At 34.0% G+C, this 22,141-nt stretch overlaps 3 protein-coding genes and 1 long non-coding RNA gene across 8 annotated transcripts; 3 read left to right on the top strand and 1 right to left on the bottom strand.

The window, feature by feature from the left end:
• Window positions 1-219: 219 nt before the first annotated feature.
• Window positions 220-2,518, top strand: LOC25500905 (uncharacterized). Of its 2 annotated transcripts, XR_003007454.2 has the most exons (9): window positions 220-473; window positions 806-881; window positions 967-1,070; window positions 1,148-1,237; window positions 1,322-1,408; window positions 1,511-1,646; window positions 1,721-1,848; window positions 1,931-2,003; window positions 2,211-2,518. XR_003007454.2 is itself a non-coding variant. In XM_039829602.1 (4 exons), the coding sequence occupies exons 1-4, from the start codon at window positions 1,644-1,646 to the stop codon at window positions 2,373-2,375; spliced, it is 369 nt and encodes a 122-aa protein (XP_039685536.1). In that variant the 5' UTR covers window positions 1,422-1,643; the 3' UTR covers window positions 2,376-2,518. The 2 variants fall into 2 exon arrangements, 1 of the variants encoding a protein (XP_039685536.1); XM_039829602.1 differs by lacking the exons at window positions 220-473; window positions 806-881; window positions 967-1,070; window positions 1,148-1,237; window positions 1,322-1,408 and having other exon boundaries at window positions 1,422-1,646.
• A 5,241-nt stretch (window positions 2,519-7,759) lies between these two features.
• On the bottom strand, window positions 7,760-8,469 carry LOC120577630 (uncharacterized). Its single transcript, XR_005643599.1, has 2 exons — window positions 8,161-8,469; window positions 7,760-8,072 (listed from the first exon to the last, which is right to left on the bottom strand). It is a non-coding gene; the product is annotated as an uncharacterized lncRNA (long non-coding RNA).
• Window positions 8,470-8,607: 138 nt separating this feature from the next.
• LOC25500904 (putative pentatricopeptide repeat-containing protein At3g01580) lies at window positions 8,608-14,126 on the top strand. 3 transcript variants are annotated; one of them, XM_013589404.3, is made up of 2 exons: window positions 8,608-8,783; window positions 11,683-14,040. In XM_013589404.3, the coding sequence occupies exon 2, from the start codon at window positions 11,769-11,771 to the stop codon at window positions 13,878-13,880; it is 2,112 nt and encodes a 703-aa protein (XP_013444858.2). In that variant the 5' UTR covers window positions 8,608-8,783; window positions 11,683-11,768; the 3' UTR covers window positions 13,881-14,040. The 3 variants fall into 3 exon arrangements, with proteins under 3 accessions (XP_013444858.2, XP_024628334.2, XP_024628335.2); XM_024772566.2 differs by lacking the exon at window positions 8,608-8,783 and adding an exon at window positions 10,599-11,585 and having other exon boundaries at window positions 11,683-14,126; XM_024772567.2 differs by lacking the exon at window positions 8,608-8,783 and having other exon boundaries at window positions 11,689-11,814; window positions 11,912-14,126.
• A 2,802-nt stretch (window positions 14,127-16,928) lies between these two features.
• Window positions 16,929-21,588, top strand: LOC25500903 (syntaxin-52). Of its 2 annotated transcripts, none has more exons than XM_013589403.3 (6): window positions 16,929-17,085; window positions 19,599-19,811; window positions 20,104-20,306; window positions 20,390-20,490; window positions 20,584-20,628; window positions 21,217-21,588. In XM_013589403.3, exons 2-6 carry the CDS (start codon window positions 19,603-19,605, stop codon window positions 21,346-21,348), a joined length of 690 nt encoding a protein of 229 aa, XP_013444857.1. In that variant the 5' UTR covers window positions 16,929-17,085; window positions 19,599-19,602; the 3' UTR covers window positions 21,349-21,588. The 2 variants fall into 2 exon arrangements, with proteins under 2 accessions (XP_013444857.1, XP_024628337.1); XM_024772569.2 differs by lacking the exon at window positions 16,929-17,085 and adding an exon at window positions 17,824-17,984.
• Window positions 21,589-22,141: the final 553 nt, after the last annotated feature.

The raw sequence follows: 22,141 nt of genomic DNA, 5'->3' as shown, positions 1-22,141 counted from the left end.
ACATTTATAACCACTAAATATATTTATTTTAAATTATTTTAATCCATTTCAAATTATTATTTGTATTTAAAATCGTAAGTTTGCTATATGAATGCAATTGATATTTTTTTATTTAACTAATATATATTTTTATTTGATTAATAAGTATTTTATGAATTCCAAGAAGAAGGCAAAGGAGAAAAAAACCAAGGAGGCAGTATAAAGAAAAAGATCGTGTTCTATAAGAGAAGAACAGAAACAATTACTTGGGTAGTTGAGTGGGACAGTTTCCTATTAGCAACAAAAGAAGTGAACGTGCTCTACAAACACAGTTTCTTCTAACTTCTAATTCTCTGAACAAAACAACAAACTCAACCATGGCTGAAGAAGGTATGAGGTCCAATAGCCCACAAATCCAGAGGAATTCAGTTGGCTTGTGTGAAAAACCGACAGATCAAGAGAAGAAAGACATTAAAGCTGAATTGAGTATGAAGGTATTAATGTAGTATCAACACCTGTGTCAGGTTTCTTTAACATCCCTTCATATTAAATATGATTTCAGTTCATTTGCTTGTTGTATAGGAAGTTTGGCGGTATTTAGTATGAAGGTATTAATGTAGTATTGACAAAACTAATATAGAAAATGAAATTATGTTCTATAAATGATATAAAAAACAATACAGGTTGGTTTACTATATTTTCTTTTGAACAAGTAGGGGGTATAGATAAGTGAAAATAGTAAAGACTAAATAAGTGTTTTTAGCATCCAACTTAGAGAATGAAAAATTATCTAATATGTCAAATTATCATTCCAATTATCTTGAAGGGATTGCTATACTGACTACCACCCAATGAATCCAACTGAATTTGAAGGGATTACAGAAGGTGTTAATATCCCGGAGGTAATCATTTCCACTTGACTATAATTTTAATCATTAATTATGCTATGTAATTTAGTTTAATATGAATTTGTATTTTTTTCTTCAGTATTTTCCTCTTTCAATCCATCCATTCCCGCATGTGGTTAAGAATGATATGGAAGCATATATGGCAGCTTACCTATTTATTGCTGATGATGAAAATCGTCATGGGTATGTTATTTTTATTTAGTAAAATTCGTACAACTATTTATTTTCATCGTCAACATGTGTTCCTGACACTTACACAGGGAGGAAATACTGGCACAAAGTGAACTTGGGTCGTGGGATACCGGAAAACCCTTAAGACTCTGATGCCTGATTCTCCGGTTGACCAAGCGGTTAGTTATAAATTGCATAATACTATTTTATATATAGTTAACTTTAACTGAGCATGTATAATTGGTTTTCTGGTTACTGTATAGGTCATTAATTTAGTGTGTTGTAAACTAACATACCAACAAAGATGTGGTGGAACACCATCTTTGTGGTACCTACTAGCAAATTTTGCGGTACATACTCTACATATTTTATGTTTCATTTTACTATAATTACAAAATTTATAAAGTCTTTTATTTCATTCACGTTTAACTTTTTTTTGTTTCACTTGAAAGCAACATGCACTTGACTGGATGCACAATCCTAAGGCTGACATGGAGTTTTTTCAGAATGCCTTCATGGGAAGAATAGAGGACGTTCGAAAGGTGTGATGGAAGAAAGCTGCTTAGACATAGAGATGTCTTGATAATGGTATTTATAACTCATTATTTTTCAATTTTCCCTTCTCTTTTCTAACAGATACTAAAGTTAACAATACTATACAGTCAATATTTTTGGAAGAAATGTTTTTGGAGAATTCATATTATGATTGCGGAATCAATTTAGAGAAGCGCATTATCTCCAATTTCTCAGTTGTTGAACCCAGAGGACTCCTAAGTCAGAGATATGGATCGTAAGTTTCATTCACTTACTCTTCTTACATTATGGTGAATAAATCTACTGCTAGTCTTCTCATTTCTATTCTTGATTTTTAGTAACGACTCCGGAGTCTGGGTTGCTGCTTGGATGAAAGAATGTGATAGGAAAAATGACTACAACTGTGTAGAAGTAAGCACCTTCTGAATATTTTTTCTGTCAACTTCAAACAAATTTATAATTCACAATAAATTATATTTTTCTGGCTTGCAACTTTAAAGTTTATTAGTTTTTGTGGTTAACTTTTTTTTTATTAGGAAACACTTGGTGCAACATGATATAAGTTGTGGAATAGTTGCTATATTAAATCTAACATTTTAATGTGTGCATTGTTATCAGGTTTATCCAGATACAAGGGTTAAACTTGCCATTGATTTGGTTCATAGCATTTACAATATAAAGATGAGTAAAATCACTGAAAAAGCATGCGAACACTGGAAGAATGTGGAAGAAAAAAAGGATTCAACTCTCAAATGGTGGATGGATCTGCAAAAAATCACATGACTTTGCTTTAATTCGGCACTTCAGCTTGGACTAATTTATTTCAATGTTTTAATTTGCCATATCAGACTAGACAATTTTATTTTATTTTATTTTGAAAAATCTAGACAATTTTATTTGAATGGTTTGATTTGGCAGTTTAGCCTAGACAGATTTGCTTGAATTGTTTAAGTTGGAAGCTTTTTAAATTTCACGTCTCCGTTTAGTTTTTTTGTTGGTTTTGTTAGATATGATTTCATCTATACTGAGTTTGTGGATGTCATTTGTATAATGGTGTTTGTGGTAACATGTGATATTTTCAGTGACAGTGAGTAAACCAAATTTTAAAGACTTACCTCTTAACATTCGGTTTTATCAGTAAAAGTTCTCCTTACTAATTATGCTGACCCACTCAATGAAAACCAAAGTTACCTGCAAATACTATAGCAGAAAGATGGCTAAAAAGCCTAAAATACATGTTTGTCCCTTAATTTATTTTTAAACTTTAACTTTGGTCGCTTAACTTAAAAAAAAATTAATTGGATTTCTTGTCTTACTTTTTAGTTTCAATCTGGTTTTTTTTATTTTTTTATTTTTTATATTGTGTTAAAAATGGCCACAGTGGTATAACTTTTATAACACAAGGGAACAAAACATAAAAATAAGGGTCAGGATTGAAACTTTTAGATGTTAAGAGACCAAGCTGAAACTAAAAATTAAAGAAAGTGACTGTTTTGGTGTCCGTTTGGCGTTGTGGGCTGCTGGTCCAGAAGTTATGGCAGGCCACTTTTGATTTTTCTGCTATGGTTTGTCTGTCCCTCGGCTGCTGGTTTTTTCTGCTATGGTTTTGGTGTCCGATTGGTATTGTTGGCTGCTGGTTCAGCAGTTGTAGCAGGCCAATGTTGGTTTTTCTGCTATGGTTTGTCTGTGCCTCGGCTGGGATTGCCTTTAGGGTCCATATTGGCGTTTTTTTGGTGGTTTAGGTGTGGCAGTAAGCTGTATGATGCTGCTGCAACTTCTGTTTCGGCCTATTTCGTTGTTTGCTGTCTACACTATTATTAAGAATAGAACACTCTTTTCGGAAACTAGAGAAATGCTATTCTTCAATAGTGCATAGATCTTAAGCTCAGTAGTACAAGAAACCTAGAATCAGTACACACTTCAATTTAATTATCACGTACTAGCACTTAGCATTTCAATTAACAACCTTAAAAGCACTTGGCATTTCAATTAACATCCTTAAGGAAATGTTAAACTACTTGTAGAATCTGACATCAAATGTAATTTTATTTATTGAGTAAATAGTCAATTACCCCCCTGAAATTGTAACTTTCGTCAAAAACCCCCTTGAATTTTGCAAAATGTCAAAAACCCCCCTGAAATTGTTAAGCGTCTGTCAATTACCCCCCTCCGTTAATTTCCTCCATCCAACATGCTGATGTGGCCGTTAACTGCCACGTGGCACTGACACATGGTCAAAAAAGTCATGCCACGTCATAGGGGGGTAATTGACTATATTTTATTTTTTTTTGGAAAAAATCTGATTTTTTTTCTTTTTTAAATCTGATTTTTTTTTTCTTTTCATAATTAACATTTGTGCCACCCACTGTACATGCAAATACCCCCTGAAATTAAACATTTATGTGCAAATACCACCCTCAAATTTAAAATTTATGTAGCAAATATCCCCTCAAATTTATAACTTATATGCAAACATCCTCTTCAAATGTAAAACTTATATGCAAATTACACCTTGAATCATAAAACTTTAATGGTTAAGTAAAACTTATTCTTAATCTATAATTTACTATATCTCTAATAACAATAAAAAAGAAAAAAAATCACATCTTTAAAATAAAACAAAGGGGGAGAGGTTATTGGTGCATGAATGGATGGTTGTGTGTAGGCTCACGTAGAATTGTTTTTTGGCCAAGAGCTTGGGAATATTTCTAGTTATGCTCCTTCAGGGGTTCCCACCGAACACACCACTAGTTCTCTATCTGTTAAGGCCTAATGGTGTTGCTCGAAATGATGACAAATTATTGCCATTACACTTTTGTTGTTGGAGAAAATTTAACTTCCCGCTGTAATTACACTTTGCCATAACTACCAAATTTACCTTCATATATTATATATATGTCTTGGTCAAATCCTTGTTAATTTTTTTTTCTGTAGGATTTGCAATTATTTGCTCTCAAAACACAACATTTTGATGCATATGCATCTCTGTTTCCATGTTATTTTAAAGATGTGATTTTTTTTTTCTTTTTTATTGTTATTAGAGATATAGTAAATTATAGATTAAGAATAAGTTTTACTTAACCATTAAAGTTTTATGATTCAAGGTGTAATTTTCATATAAGTTTTACATTTGGAAAGGATGTTTGCATATAAGTTATAAATTTGAGGGGATATTTGCTACATAAATTTTAAATTTGAGGGTGGTATTTGCTCATAAATGTTTAATTTCAGGGGGGTATTTGCATGTTCAGTGGGTGGCACAGATGTTAATTATGAAAAGAAAAAAAAATCACATTTAAAAAAAAAAATCAGATTTTTTTCAAAAAAAAAAAATCAGATTTTTTTCAAAAATAAATAAATATAGTCAATTACCCCCCTATGACGTGGCATGACTTTTTTGACCATGTGTCAGTGCCACGTGGCAGTTAACGGCCACATCAGCATGTTGGATGGAGGAAATTAACGGAGGGGGGTAATTGACAGACGCTTGACAATTTCAGGGGGGTTTTTGACATTTTGCAAAATTCAGGGGGATTTTTGACGAAAGTTACAATTTCAGGAGGGTAATTGACTATTTACTCTTTATTTATTTATTAATAACAATATATATTGATCTAGTCTCGATCAGAGTAATTTAATTTATTTATAATATATATTGATCTAATCTCGATAAGAGATGTACACATTACAAATTCAAACCTATAAAACAAAGAAATTTGAGAGTCTTCCAAGAAATTGATGAATGAATTATACGGCTTTCAAGTTCTCTGAGTTAAGGTTCCTTAAGTTATGAAGAATGTGTGCACGGTTCACTGAGGCATCTGGTTAGTTGTCATGTTTGCTCCTTGGAATTCTTAACCAAAATCTTGACTCATCCTTTAACACCCCTTGAAGGCGCTACATGAAAGGTTTTGGAACCTATAAAATCATCTGGTTATTATTAGTAGAAATACTGAATTAAAAATAAAATGTTATCAACACATAAGTTCATTAAAGAGATGATTGACCAACTTTAAAGTTTAAATTAACCAAGAGATACATAATGAAGAGACCAAACCAAACATACCCAACAAACAGATAGATATATTCAGAATAATTATTACAATTCCAAACAGTCCCATCAAATAGTATTAAAAAAAAAAAAGCCATATGGAGAGAATAGTAAGCATGCTACAAGCCTACAAATGTAAAAGCATGTGTATCTTTACTTAGGGGCAGTTAGTAAATTACTATATGTTTCTGTCATGTTAAACCAAATCCCAATCAAATATGTTAGCTATTTGGAACCAAAATGTAGTATATTTATGCATTATTTTCGAAGATTCTAAAAATAAACCAAACACAAAAAAGAACAAATATGTTTTAGACGTTCATAGGTTGAGCATGAGATAGAAGACTTGGAAGATAACCAATTTGTTTTTCACAAACCTCTCTGGAACACTTTAAAAATGCCTTAGAAAAAGTTTGTCTAACATTGAAACAACAATACCCTCAGTAAAGCGAACCAGAAAAATAAATAACAAATAAGAGCCTAAATGCTAGCACATTCTAAACTGATTTCGAATCTACGTTTCCTTCTCAAATTTGGTCCTCAATCCCTCAAACGTAGACTTGATCTCAGAGGCAACACTGTCAGAAACAATAATCACAAAGTGATTAAACACGTCTGCAAATTCTGTGAGGTCATGTGATCATCATGTAAAAACGAATTATCATGATGATGACGAGTATGTTGTCGTTGTAATAACAATGAATGAAGAAGGTTGTTCAGAAGGATATTATGGTCTTGGAGAGAATTCAACCAAATAAACTTGGAAAAAGAGGTCACTTGATGAAGACTCTTTTGTTCTGATGTTGTTTTGGACAAATTGTGCAAAGAATGTGGTAAGGGTTTTCAATCTCGGAAAGCTTTGTTTGGTACTTGAACTGGCATCGAGATAAAGAAAGAGTTTTTTTTTTTTTGAACACCGAAATATATTATAAGCCCAACACCACTTAAGATAAGCAGCTAGGGACACAAGAATACAATGCAAATAGCCAATACACCAGAAAGCAATTAGCCAAATCCACAACACCACAAACGGTATGGAACAGGGATAAAAGCACAACAACACCACTAAAAACAGCTGCCTATAAACACCACCAACAGGGCAAGGGGAAAAGAAAACAACGCCCCTGTCTCAGAAACAAACTAACAGATATCCCCATATCAGACTACTTGCACGCCCAACACATAACAACTAAGACGAAAAAAAACAACCGAATTAGACAATCCCCACGGGTTCCAACACCACTCATAAAATAGAAATGACGGAATTTACAACTGGGATAAACTCCAAACCCAAGATTGAACCTTAATTTTCTCCACCATATCCTCTACATCAGTTACACCATTCTTGAAAATCATCTCATTTCTCACCTTCCAAATCACCCAAATTACGGCATGCCAAATTAAACCAAAACCTTGTCTAAGCTTTTTCGGTCTAACCTCATTAGACCAACAATAAAGAAAGAGTATCTAATAATAAGAATAATGGTTTTATATGGGATGAACGAAATTCTAACGGTGGTGGCAAGATTAGACAATTGGATACTGCTTCAACTTCTCTTCCAAATAGAAACAGAACATCCAAAAGAAAATTAACAATAAGACACAAATATCTTCAGGTGGCGTTTAATTTAGGAAAGGATAGTTTTTTCCTATGATAGAAAAGTTGCACTTTTAGCCATTGATATAATAGTTCTTTATTTGGATGGCCAAGATTAATTACCTAGTAATTGTTGATATTTTTTGATGGTTATTGTGTAACAAAAAAGCTGACCCTACCAAATGATTAAATATCAATTTTGCATTTTTTTGATTTATTGTATTTTTTGTAATAAAATGTGGACCCCACCTCATTCTTTTTCCTCTCTCTCCGAACCTACTTCACAGGGTCACAATGTTGTTGTTCTTCACTTACCATCTCATACTCCTCTAAGTTTTTAAAAACTTAAAGCACAAACAAAATAATGAAAAGAGGTGAAGCCATAATTAAAATGATAAAAAAACAATTAAACTTAAGAACTATGCATCAATTTTTTTATCAGTTTCATCTTCTATTTTTTACTTTCTTACTATATTCAATCAAATTAAACTTAAAAAGAGAAAATTACTCCCCCTATAATTTTGTTCCTAAAATTTATACTTCTTCAACCACCATGAAAGTAAATAGGAGCATCATCCTAAGAACAGAACCAGAGTGGCAGAGAACAACCATGAGAACTAGACGTTCACATAGGAAATGTGGTTGAAATAGAGATAAACAAGAGACAATGGAGGTGCAAATTGTACTGTGCAAAGATATTTAGTGTGCAAACTCAGCAGCAACATACATCAGCACATACATGGTTGACTGATTCAACAACAAACTTTCTCTAATGCTTCTGCCATTGACGGGAGAATATTGATGTTTTGTCTTTGAAGGGAGGTCGCTCAACCTATGAAAACATGTACTTAAGATTAAGTTTATTTCCAACTTGAATTTGTTATGTTTCAGTGTCAGATCTGGAAAAGAAATCAGCTTACCAGCTTATACCTCAGGCTACAGTTATGGAATTCAGGTGATAGAGTAGTAAATGGGGTGAGGTACACCAGAAAAATTAAAAACAACATTAAAAAAACAATTTAATTTTAATTTTTTCTTTTCCTAAACCGGTTACCAACCTATACCTGTCCTGAAAAGGGGGACTTTTTCATGGTGGGAAAGAACTTCCCTTTCCCAAATTAAACAGCCACCATATCTTCATTCTTCTTCCCCTCCACTGATTACAACCAATTTTGCAAATATCTCATCATAATTCAATTTTTTTTTATTTCAATATGGAAATGTAATTTCAATAAGACTCAAATAATAACAAATTAAGTTAAATCAAAATTAAATAAAATGAACAAAAAAAAAAAAAACAAGATAGAAAAAAAGGCTAAATCATGTTAAAAAAATACACATTATTATAACCTCCAATGTCTACGAGGAAAGCAACACAAGAACACAAATCATTGTATTACAAGAATAAAAACACATAGATCAAGACGAGGCTGATGAAATTATTAAATAAATTACAATGAAAAACATTAATTTATGGCAAGCAGAACGAACAAGAAGCAAGAAACGGCAACACCAGAATCGCAAATCGCAAGCAGGAAGAGAAGTAAGTAATTCATTTGTGTAAAAAAGATAAGATTCAGATTCCTTCTTCTCCTGTTCTTGTATTCTTGTGCTTTTTTTTTAATATGAGATTCGATTCCTTTTCTCCTGTTCAAATTACTGAATTTTCAAGTCTGTAACGGTGTTTTGCGGCCGTAACGGCGTATCGCGCCCGTAACAGCGTTCCGTAACGGCGATTTTGCTGTGATTTTTGTTCTCAACGTGAAAAGGACCAAAAACGGTCACGGTGGCTGCCGATACCGATTTGTAACGGCCGCAATCCCGGTACCGGTCTGTTTTTTGAAACCTTGAGTCCGTAAAAATCAATTAACTTGTGGAATTTTGGAGATTTTTAAAAATATCCTGGATTGTTACCGGCATCTTCAATCAAGGCACAGCAGTACTCCTTCTCAATAGATTTTGTTTGTGATAACCCAATTACTGTTTTTTTCTTCTTTTCTTACGGTAACATGTTGATCCCGTCGACATTGGCAAGAAGTATACGGGCACTGTGTTCTGGGACCTATCTGAACTCACCGACAGGTATTTTCACAAAGATATCAACCTCTTAATCTAAAAAACCAAACTAATTGCCTCAACATCAAATTCATCTACTAAAATCTACATCCACCACCATCACCTCATGATCACATAAACAATGAAAAATTACAAAATTCCAACCCATCGCAAAATCCCAAAAAAATTAACCACCTTTAACATCAAAATCATACACAAAACACAACAATTCTCCAAAAACAATCATCAACCCAAAAAGTCAAAATCATCCACACAAAAAAACACGTTTTCACCATCTCCAAAATCACAATCCAGAATTCAAAACTAAAAACAATTCAAATCACATGAAAAAACGAACAGATCGCAAAGAAGAATCAAATGTCACCTGTTAATTAAGGAGAAAAAACTTTCTCGGAATTAGGGTTTGGTAATTGAGATGAAAGAGGATCGTCGATGAGATTGATCGATACGATGTCGTTTTAGGATAGGAAGAAAGTAGCGTAACGGCGCGGTAGCACCGAGCAACACCGTTTGTGTGACGCTGTTGTCGTTTACGAAATGTGGATGAAACGGAAAAAGTCGTCGAACGCAGCGTCGTTTATGATGTCTCTTGTGGATTGTGCTACGTCTATGCGGGTTATTTTGTTTTGTTGTATATCTCTATGTTGACAGGTAAAAGTGTCACTTTTTTTTTTTTTTTTTTTTTACAAAAAGTGGGTATTTTCATCATATACATATTATTTGGGTGAATAGCAGCATTCTAACTATGCTAACACATTATTTGGGCTGTCTCCATTGTTAACGTATGTTTCCCACTTGCCCTAAGTCAAAAATACGCACTCTGCACCGCAAGCCGTCGCTTCCCGTTTCTCACTCGTCGGCGTTACTCCGTCATAGCTTCTGCCTCCGGCACCACCTCTCGTTTTGGTTAATTAATTGAGTATTTATAAATTCTAGGCTTAATGATGTGATTAGTCCTTGCAATTAGGCGTCATTTAAAAATTCGTCCCTGTAATTGCTAATCCTGGCAATTTAGCCTTGCAATTGTTAATCATTTAAAATTTGGTCCTTGGACCAACTTAATCACTGCCACGTCACTAATTTGATGACGTGGCAATCACTGTCACACATGAAATTCCAATTTTGCCCTTAAGAAGAGGACAAAATATTAAAGAAAGAATTGGAAACCCAGGGGTAAATTTGGAATTTCATGTGGCGTGGCAGTGATTAAGTGGGAGAGGGACGAAATTTTAAATGATTAACAATTGCAAGGCTAAATTGCCAGGATTAACAATTACAGGGACGAATTTTTAAACGACGCCTAATTGCAAGGACTAATCACATCATTAAGCCTAAATTCTATAACTTCCTCATTCATCTATCTCCCTCTCTTTGGTTCCATCTTCCAATGTAGAAATATTTCTCTCTGATTATGAAAAATCCCAATTCAATGCTTTTATATTACTCTCTGAAATATCTCTCATTTAATTTGGGAAGTTTTTGTTATAATTTTGTTCTGTATTTTGTAACACTAACCAATTTGGTTTATCACAGTTTTTTCGCTGCCCAATTTAATTGTAAAAAAAAAAAAAATACTTAAATTAGTTTCGGACATTCATATAGGACAAATTGGTTTTACTGACACAATAAAACATGCATGATGATGTAATCTTGAATTATGTGTTTGTACATGAAATTGGCGATGAAATGTGTGGTTATGATGACCTTATTCAATGAGTATATATACATTTCTATGAATTATGTGTAAGTAATGTGCATTTGTGTGGAATGTCAATTTTCTTGTCTCTGATGGATGTGACTGTGAGTATGTAATATCAAATATGTGATGTTTGTTAATTGCGTATAAATTTTTGTTAAAATTCCGCTATGCTACCGCGCTATAGTGCTGCAATAGCGGCTATTTGACAACACTCTGTACCTTAAAGCAGATTGTAGAGTAATAGTGATTTGTTCAAATTCTGCTATGCTATAGTGCTATAGCCTTCATTTGACAACATTGTGTGGATCCACTATTTGTTTTGGAAAGTTTTGATCATTACTGAATGGATGAATTGATATAATAATGGAAACAACCAATGAACTTAAAAGAGTTAAGTGACACATTATTAGACCCTAATTGGGTTCCTAAATGTCTTGGAAGAAATTAGCGTAGGTTAAGAAGTGAGAGTATATAATTTTTAGTATTTTAGAAACTTTGAGCATGACAACAAGTGATGAATCAGGGAGGTTTATCATGAATTCAATGATGGTTTTAGGCTAGCATGATTAGGTAATGATTTTATATTCTTCATAAATTGTAGTGGAAAATAATAAAATGAGAGACCACAATTTCCTAACATCATTTTATATCACTATTTGCTCAACAGGACATGCTGCTAGTGCCACAGAAAAGGAAGATTAGTGATTGAGATGTAATAATAAATTTGAATGAAACAAGTAAGATGAATACCTTATGGAAAGGAGGAACCTTTTAGTGAAGTTATTGGAAACTTGTTGCAGTAAGTTATCAATTTCACAGTTGCACTCACAGTGTTTGAAAGTCGGTCTTGTTCATGATAGTTTCATTGTTACCAAGCTCAATGTTCTTTATGCTAGATATGCATCAATTCACCATGCGCATAAGCTGTTTCAAGAAACGCCTCACAAAACTGTTTACCTATGGAATGCTTTGCTTAGGAGTTATTGTTTCGAGGGAGAATGGGTAGAGACGCTGTCTTTATTCTGTCAAATGAAGAACGTTTGTTCTGTATCGATTGAAGAAAAACCCGACAATTACTCGGTATCTATTGCCTTGAAATCATGTGCGGGTTTGCGGAAGCTTTTATTGGGTAAGATGATTCATGGGTTTCTCAAAAAGGTGAGGATAGACAATGACATGTTTGTTGGGTCTGCCTTGATTGATTTATATACTAAATGTGGTCAAATGAATGATGCTGTGGAGGTTTTTATGGAGTATCCGAAACCTGATGTTGTTTTATGGACTTCAATTGTTAGTGGTTATGAGCAGAGTGGTAGTCCAGAACTTGCGCTTGCCTTTTTCTCCCGAATGGTTGTCTCGGAGAAAGTGAGTCCTGATCCAGTGACCCTTGTTAGTGTTGCTTCTGCTTGTGCTCAGTTATCTAATTTTAAGCTTGGGAGAAGTGTTCATGGCTTCGTGAAAAGAAAGGGTTTAGACAATAAGCTGTGTTTGGCCAATTCACTGCTTCATTTATATGGAAAAACTGGTTCTATAAAAAATGCATCAAATTTGTTCAGGGAGATGTCTGATAAGGATATTATATCTTGGAGCACAATGATTGCTAGTTATGCTGATAATGGAGCCGAAACTGATGCATTAGATCTTTTCAGTGAAATGTTAGATAAGAGAATTAAGCCCAATTGGGTTACTGTGGTTAGTGTGTTGCGAGCGTGTGCTTGCATTTCCAATTTGGAAGAAGGTATGAAGATTCATGAATTGGCAGTGAATTATGGTTTTGAGATGGAAACCACAGTCTCTACAGCTTTGATGGACATGTACATGAAGTGTTTTTCACCTGAAAAAGCAGTTGATATTTTCAATAGAATGCCAAAGAAAGATGTAATTGCTTGGGCTGTTTTATTTAGTGGCTATGCCGACAATGGAATGGTGCACGAGTCAATGTGGGTTTTCCGCAATATGTTATCCAGTGGAACTCGACCCGATGCTATTGCTCTTGTTAAGATTCTTACTACTGTTTCAGAACTTGGGATTCTTCAACAAGCTGTATGTTTTCATGCGTTTGTAATTAAAAATGGGTTTGAAAATAACCAATTTATTGGAGCTTCACTTATAGAGGTATATGCAAAATGTAGTAGCATAGAAGATGCTAACAAGGTTTTCAAAGGAATGACGTATAAAGATGTTGTTACTTGGAGCTCAATAATTGCAGCTTATGGATTTCACGGTCAAGGAGAAGAAGCTTTGAAATTTTTTTATCAGATGGCTAATCATTCAGATACTAAGCCTAACAATGTAACTTTCATCTCAATTCTATCTGCTTGTAGTCATTCAGGTTTGATTAAAGAAGGGATAAATATGTTTGATATCATGGTTAACAAGTACAAATTAAAACCAAACTCGGAGCATTACGCAATAATGGTTGATCTTCTTGGTCGAATGGGAGAGTTAGATATGGCTTTGGACTTAATTAACAACATGCCGATGCAAGCTGGGCCTGATATATGGGGAGCCTTACTCGGCGCATGTCGCATACATCAGAATATAAAGATGGGGGAAGTTGCAGCTAAGAATCTTTTCTCACTAGACGCTAATCATGCAGGGTATTATATTCTTCTGTCAAATATTTATTGTGGTGATGAAAATTGGCATAGTGCTACAAAACTTAGGAGACTCGTAAAGGAGAAAAGGTTGAACAAGATTGTTGGACAAAGTGTGGTGGAGTTAAAGAATGAAGTTCGAAGTTTCGTAGCAGGTGATAGAATTCATGATGAATCTGACCATATTTATGAAATTCTGACAAAATTACATGCTAAAATGAGAGAAGAAGCTTTTGATCCACAAGTACAGATAGAGGAGATGCTATGAGTTCTTGAATTCGAAAGTTGTCCCATTTGAATGGCATAAAGACTTTTGGATATTTGAGCTGATGATAGTTAGAGGGGGAGAAAATAGTTTTGAGTATGCTATTGATTGTTTCTTTATTATGTTTTGGATCATTCTTTTTGTTGTAATTTGTAAATAAATTAACAGGTTTTGATTAGTGCACATCGATACTAAAGGTTACAAAAGTTATTTAGATTGAAGATAAATGACACAGATTAATTCATTTCATAGTTTAACCATGGCAGACAAGGGAAAATATGAACTTATTTTGTCGCTTCGTGTGTCTAGCCCATTTTTTTGAGGCTTGGAAATTGGCCTTTCTTCCAAAACCAGGTTACATGCATTTTATTTGAGTAATAGATAGAGTATTGTTATGACACTTTAATTAATGTCCTTAACTACAATATCTATTTCTTTTTTCATTTTAAGAATAAAATAGATCGAAGAACATTTCACTTCCTTATTCTTGCAAGCATTACAATGAGAATCATAAGAAAAACAAAATAAAATGAAAGTTTAAATATGTAAACGTCCCTGCATATATATGTTATTTTTTCTTTAAATTATATTTACACGATATTTAAGAGACAAACTAAAAATATTATAGTGTCTTAGATTTTTTGTGGTGTTTGGGGTTCGAACTCCGGACCTTACATATATTATGTATTGTCTTTACATAACCCGCGTAGACGTAGCACAATCCACAAGAGACATCATAAACGACGCTGCGTTCGATGACTTTTTCCGTTTCATCCGCATTTCGTAAACGACAACAGCGTCACACAAACAGTGCCGCTCGGTGCTACCGCGCCGTTACGCTACTTTCTTCCTATCCTAAAACGACATCGTATCGATCAATCTCATCGACGATCCTCTTTCATCTCAATTACCAAACCCTAATTTCGAGAAAGTTTTTTCTCCTTAATTAACAGGTGACATTTGATTTTTCTTTACGATCTGTTCGTTTTTTCGTGTGATTTGAATTGTTTTTAGTTTTGAATTCTGGATTGTGATTTTGGAGATGGTGAAAACGTGTTTTTTTGTGTGGATGATTTTGACTTTTTGGGTTGATGATTGTTTTTGGAGAATTGTTGTGTTTTGTGTATGATTTTGATGTTAAAGGTGGTTAATTTTTTTGGGATTTCGCGATGGGTTGGAATTTTGTAATTTTTCATTGTTTTTGTGATCATGAGGTGATGGTGGTGGATGTAGATTTTAGTAGATGAATTTGATGTTGAGGCAATTAGTTTGGTTTTTAGGTTAAGAGGTTGATATCTTTGTGAAAATTCATGTTGAGAAGTGTTGTTAATCTCGACAGTAGAAAATTTTGACACACTGTATTAAATGAATAATTCAACAGTTGATTAATAAGTCAATGCTCTTGATCCTTGTATTTTTAAAAGAAATAGATTTTTCTTTGTAATTCTAAAAATGGATTTTTTTGGAAATTTACTCAAATATTTATTTTGACATTTACTAACTTAAATATTTATTTTTTGAGATTTTACATAGTAAAAAGCACATATTTTTTTCAAAATGACATCTTTCAAAAATGATTTTTATGAAAAGCTATTTGAAATAACTTGTTTTTAGAGATTTTTTTCAAAATTTTAGTATTTAAAAAAAATTATAACAAAAAGGTGAAATACTTATAATGACATTTTAAAATAAGCTATTCAAATAAATTTTTTATTTCAAGCTTTCCTTAAAAAATATTATAACAAAAACATATTACATTACAAAAATCTATTTTAAAAAAAATCTATAACAAACGGGCCAGCTAACTATGAAAATATATAAACGATTGCTTTTTGACATTTTTATTAATTTTTCAATTTTAATCTTAAAGTTTTATTTATCATGTGATAAAATTAAATATTTAAAAATTGAACTTTACATCCTTTATTTAAAAAAAAAATTGCTTTCTTTGCATTTTGCATTTGTCTTTCAAAAACCCGTTCTTGCTGTTCTTTCATCAGCAAATGTGGCTTAAAGAATGAATTCTATTAAGTTGTGGTTCAGGAATAGTAATGCTTTGAAAAAGGCATGATTCATTAAGTGAAAGACGCTAACCGAATAGTTACCCAAGTCTTTGATCAATACAAGAGTTAGCTAGGCCACTTTTCCGAATGATAGAAAGAGGTAGGAAGGAAATATGTGTGAAGGCTTTCTGCGGTTGGTCAAACAGCCGACTAAAAACAGAGGCATAACCCTTTACAAATAGGTCCAATTCCCCGACCCCGCCTGTGAGTGCTCTGTTGCCCCAGGTGTACCTGTAGCTCTCTGGTGTGGCCACAACTACAACTACTAGCGCTTCAAAAGGCCGTTCCTGACCCTCGGATCAGTTGGCAAATCCCGAATGACTGTACCGGGGAATTCTACTGTACTCCATGCAGCTATTGTTAGGGGTAATGCCGCAGGAATACTTCGAATAAACTGAAAGCAACACAAGAACACAAATCATTGTATTACAAGAATATAAACACATAGATCAAGACGAGGTTGATGAAATTATTAAATAAATTACAATGAAAAACATTAATTTATGAGAAGCGACATTCATGTAGATGAGTGAAAACATCTCTCTCACGTACAAATCATTATCGTGAAAATTGAAAAGGAGTGAGATCGAAATGCAAACCGATACCTTGAAATAGTAGCCTCCTTCTTCTTTTTGCTGTCCTTTTCAATATTTAGACCACTGGAGTGCTGGTTGCAATGAAGGAGATGAAGAAGAAGAACTGCAATGAAGAAGGAGAAGAAGTAATGATTTGTTTTCTGTTTAATCAAATTAAAATTAATTATACCATAAAATAAAAGCCCCAAAATGCAAAACTCACAAGTCTGGTGGTGCTAATTCTATAATCCAGTCATACTTACTTGTTCTATGCTGTCAAAAATCTATTGGCCATTTTAATTTGGAGTATTGGTACATACAAATATATGGGTGTATAGTAGAAGGAGCTTATTAATTATTATTAATTTATTATTATTGAATGAAGAGTGAAGCGGCGCATACGCGTGTGTATTGGTAACCAAGTTGACTTGATAACAAACCTTATTCACTCAAAAAAAAAAACAAAAAAAAAAAACAGAATCGCAAACCTGAACAAAGAAACGGCAAGCAGAACGAACAAGAAGCAAGAAACGGCAACACCAGAATCGCAAGTCGCAAGCAGGAAGAGAAGTAAGTAATTCATTTGTGTAAAAAAGTTTTTTTTTTTTAATATGAGATTCGATTCCTTTTCTCCTGTTCAAATTACTGAATTTTCAAGTCTGTAACGGAGTCCGTAACGGTGTTTTGCGGCCGTAACGGCGTATCGCGCCCGTAACAGCGTTCCATAACGGCAGTAACGGCGATTTTGCTGTGGTTTTTGTTCTCAACGTGAAAAGGACCAAAAACGGTCACGGTGGCTGCCGATACCTCATTCCTAGCATTGAATTGGGATTTTTCATAACCAGAGAGAAATATTTCTACATTGGAAGGTGGAACCAAAGAGAGGGAGATAGATGAATGAGGAAGTTATAGAATTTATAAATACTCACTTAATCAACCAAAACGAGAGGTGGTGCCGGAGGCAGAAGCTATGACGGAGTAACGCCGACGAGTGAGAAATGGGAAGCGACGGCGTGCGGTGCAGAGTGCGTATTTTTGACTTAGGGCAAGTGGGAAACAGATGTTAACAATGGAGACAGCCCAAATAATGTGTTAGCATAGTTAGAATGCTCCCAAATAATATGTATATGATGAAAATACCCACTTTTTGTAGAAAAAAAAAAAAGTGACACTTTTACCAGTCATCGTAGAGATATACAACAAAACAAAATAACCCGCGTAGACGTAGCACAATCCACAAGAGACATCATAAACGACGCTGCGTTCGACGACTTTTTCCGTTTCATCCACATTTCGTAAACGACAACAGCGTCACACAAACGGTGCCGCTCGGTGCTACCACGCCGTTACGCTACTTTCTTCCTATCCTAAAACAAACGACATCGTATCGATCAATCTCATCGACGATCCTCTTTCATCTCAATTACCAAACCCTAATTCCGAGAAAGTTTTTTCTCCTTAATTAACAGGTGACATTTGATTCTTCTTTACGATCTGTTCGTTTTTTCGTGTGATTTGAATTGTTTTTAGTTTTGAATTCTGGATTGTGATTTTGGAGATGGTGAAAACGTGTTTTTTTGTGTGGATGATTTTGACTTTTTGGGTCGATGATTGTTTTTGGAGAATTGTTGTGTTTTGTGTATGATTTTGATGTTAAAGGTGGTTAATTTTTTTGGGATTTTGCAATGGGTTGGAATTTTGTAATTTTTCATTGTTTATGTGATCACAAGGTGATGGTGGTGGATGTAGATTTTAGTAGATGAATTTGATGTTGAGGCAATTAGTTTGGTTTTTTAGGTTAAGAGGTTGATATGTTTGTGAAAATTCATGTTGAGAAGTGTTGTTAATCTCGACAGTAGAAAATTTTGACACACTGTACTAAATAGTTTATAGCGGAACAGTGGTGATTTGTTCAAGTTCCACTATGCTATAGTGCCTCTGTAGCCGTTATTTAACATCACTGACTTTGGTTTAGAAGGATGTGGATGCTGGCGTCTGTTGATGGGAGTGGTGTTAAATGGAAACCCGGTTCAATGGTTGATAGTCAAGGGTGGGAGGTGGCAGTTATTGTTGAGGTTTATGTGGTGGATTGCTTCTGTTTCTATCCGGTTTGCTTTTTTGTTATAAATTATTAGATATAGAGAGAGGAATTTTCGAAGGTGTATTGGAGATTTTCGAAGGCTTTGTTTGAATAAACGTTTGTATCAGCTAGGCATGTGAATAGCATGAGATTTTTATCATGTAAGCGCCTATGTATATGCTATTTTTATAGCAGAAGATAAAATAAATCAAACTATTTTCTTAAGTTATCTTTTGTCAGCCGTTGGTTCCTTCGATGTAGCTAACTAAGAGCTATGTCTTCCTAGCTTGGTAGTTTTTCTCTCAATAGGTTTTTTCAACAGCAAAAAACCCTTCTCAGGCTATTTGGATCAATGTTGCAGACACATAGATTGTGAATTTTTGACTTTTTTTTCAAGATATTAGCTGGCCATGTGTTTTACTTACCAAGTTGAAAATATTTTATATTTTTAAATGTCTAATGGAACTCAGTTGCGGTCAAAGCTGCAATTAAATTGGAGACAATGTATGTTGGTGGTCGAGTCTAGCAAGTTTTCGTTATAATGTAAATTACCATTGTGTCTGTGTTAGAGTGTTTTCAGTATTTTTGTTATCATAATTTTGATTGCATGTTTGTATGCCGGTCTGTGTGTGTGTGTGTGGGGTGCTGTTTTGAGCAGCTGAGTAGGCTGCAACCTATGGATTTTAAATTATCATAAGTGGGAGATATTATGTAAATTACTATATCAAATCATAGTTTTATGAGTTTCTCTAGCCAGGTAGTGTTCATTCCGTGTTAATCACGTGGAATGGAAAAGCTCTTTATTTTGCTGGATACTACTTCAAGTTGTTGGTACTTTCTAGATTGTTGATTGTATGGAATCTTTCTCGTTTCATCTTTGGTGTCATTTGATGTAAAATCTAACAAGCACAAATGTACAACTTGTATTGATGATTTTTTTTTCTTTCTATATAATCACTATAATTTGCCTCTCATTTTTTCTTTCTTTTTCACCTAATTTCAGGCCAATGGCATCTTCTTCAGACTCATGGGTGAAGGAATATAATGAAGCAATGAAACTTGCCGATGATATCAGTGGCATGATTTCTGAACATAATTCATTTCCTTCATCTGGACCAGAAACACAACGTCATGCATCTGCTATAAGAAGGAAGATCACAATATTGGGGACCCGACTAGATAGCTTGCAATCCCTTTTGTCAAAGCTCCCTGTAAAGTGAGTATTCAGCTGGTGTTTATCCTGATTAAGAAAGGATGGTGCTATTACAGCAGTGCAATGAGGACCTGAACTCAATGTCCTGTAGTAATATGATGCTTTTTATTTTGAAAAATGTTTTGTGGGATTCTCCATATCTATCCCCTTACCATTTTCTTATGATTATACTATAAAACTTTTGTGATAATACTGATAAGAAAATATGTTATCAATATAAGGTCAGTGTCTTCTTTTGAGCTGCAAAGGCATGTGATGTAATGCATTTCACGTTTCTTTGTCAACTGATAAACAGGTCTGAGAAGGAGATGAATCGTCGCAAGGACAACCTTGCAAATTTGAGGTCAAAGGTTAACCAAATGGCTTCAACTTTGAACATGTCAAACTTTGCAAATAGGGATAGTTTGCTCGGGCCAGAAATTAAACCAGATGCAATGAGCAGAACTGTTGGCCTGGACAACAATGGACTTGTTGGTCTGCAAAGGCAAGTTATGAAAGGTAACTTCTTTTTGAATTGTGTGAACATTGAAATATATAGTTTGTGCTTTGGATATTGATTTTGGTGGCTGTTTTTCGAACAGAACAAGATGAGGGCCTTGAGAAATTGGAGGAGACTGTATTAAGTACAAAACATATTGCGTTGGCAGTGAATGAAGAGCTGACTCTACACACTAGACTCATTGTATGTTCCCATTCTATTTTAATTGTCTTTGCTAATTTTTTGAGATCCGTTTTTCTATGGGTATGAAAATTGAATCTCTTTATTTTCTGCTAGGATGACTTGGACGAACATGTAGATATCACAGATTCTCGGCTGAGGGTAACACTCTTACCACAACTTTCTTTAGGCATATATCAAAAATAAACTTTTTGAGATTGGAAAAGTTTACAATAATTAGTCTTCATCATGCAAAAATTTCTTTGAATTCTATATGGTTTAGTTTCTAAGTTCCTTAATTCTGATAAGTATTTTGTCTAAGAATTAAGATAGGCCAGTTTGTCTTTGTTGATGTACAGTATTTTGGAATATAATCATTAATTGGGGAAAACAATAAACTTACGCCATGTCATTCATGGATCTGCGGGGATTTGGGCTAATGTTGTTACTTTTTGTATGAGGAGATACAATTTAAGTAAATTTACTGTAAACTTACATAGTTAACTAGGTTAACTTATAAATTATTGAATATCTGTGGATGCTTTTTGCAAGATAAAATTGTCATTTTTCGGCTTGGTGGGGTGATGGGTTAATTTTTTAATGCTTCTACTATTTATTTATTTTTTTAATAATTAACTTGTTACCTTTTCCCGTTTAAGTTTTTTTTTTTTTTTAATTCTTGAATGGATATATGTTAATATTGTAGAAGTTGCATGCAACTAACCTTTTCTGTTTCTGTTGTGATAACAGAGAGTGCAGAAGAACTTGGCAATTTTAAACAAACGTACTAAGGGAGGTTGCTCGTGCATGTGCATGCTATTAGCAGTGATTGGTATAGTGGGTTTGGTTCTTGTCATATGGCTTCTTGTCAAATATTTGTAATTATGAAAATACCCAACTCAGCGAACTTCTCCCCTTGTGTTTATGTTTCTGAATGTGTGCCTTGAAACATATCATAAATATAACCGAGGTTCTTTGATTGTTTTTTGTACTTTGCCAATGACAAGGAATGTATGAGGTCTTGAAAGGCTATGACATGTTGTAATCTTCAGATCTTTCAAGTGTTGATATGTTTGTGCTTTCGTTTGTTAAAGTATGAAAGTTTAAGTGATTTGTGATAAACTGATAATGCCTTAAGTTGCCTATTATTGAGTGCTCCGGTACTAGATTGCAACCTTACTGCATTGTCATGTTCCTTTCTTTTTGATTCTGAACCTTCTATAGAAGAAAATTGCTCTTCTCCCATCACATTTTACTCGTCTCATACCAAAATTCCCAAACTACCCCCGTGTGAGTCAACTCACGCAGTGATATGGTATCTATGTTTGTATTACTGAAGGGATTCCTCAACATGAGTTACGAATTCTGAGATGAACAGGTTAAGGTTTTGGCATGTGAATGGGAGTGAATTATGAACAAACATCAGAGGAAAAAACAACACAAAATTGCAGCACTGTGTCTTGCGATTTATAGTACTTGTTATTATAAACAAACATCAGAGGAATTGCAACACAAAATCAAAAACAACACATAAATTATACACAATGTTACATGGATCACAACTCATAATCAAATAGATCACCGGGGGATCAAAATTCGCCCAGGAAAAAACAGAAACAACAAAAAAATAGAACGAAAATCTCACCATGACGGAGCAAGCTTGTGTTGTGCTGGC

Source organism: Medicago truncatula, chromosome 8, assembly GCF_003473485.1.
Source record: "Medicago truncatula cultivar Jemalong A17 chromosome 8, MtrunA17r5.0-ANR, whole genome shotgun sequence".
Lineage (NCBI taxonomy): Eukaryota > Viridiplantae > Streptophyta > Magnoliopsida > Fabales > Fabaceae > Medicago > Medicago truncatula.
The sequence above is the reverse complement of the archived record's forward strand: the minus strand, read 5'-3'. Positions and strand labels throughout refer to the sequence as shown.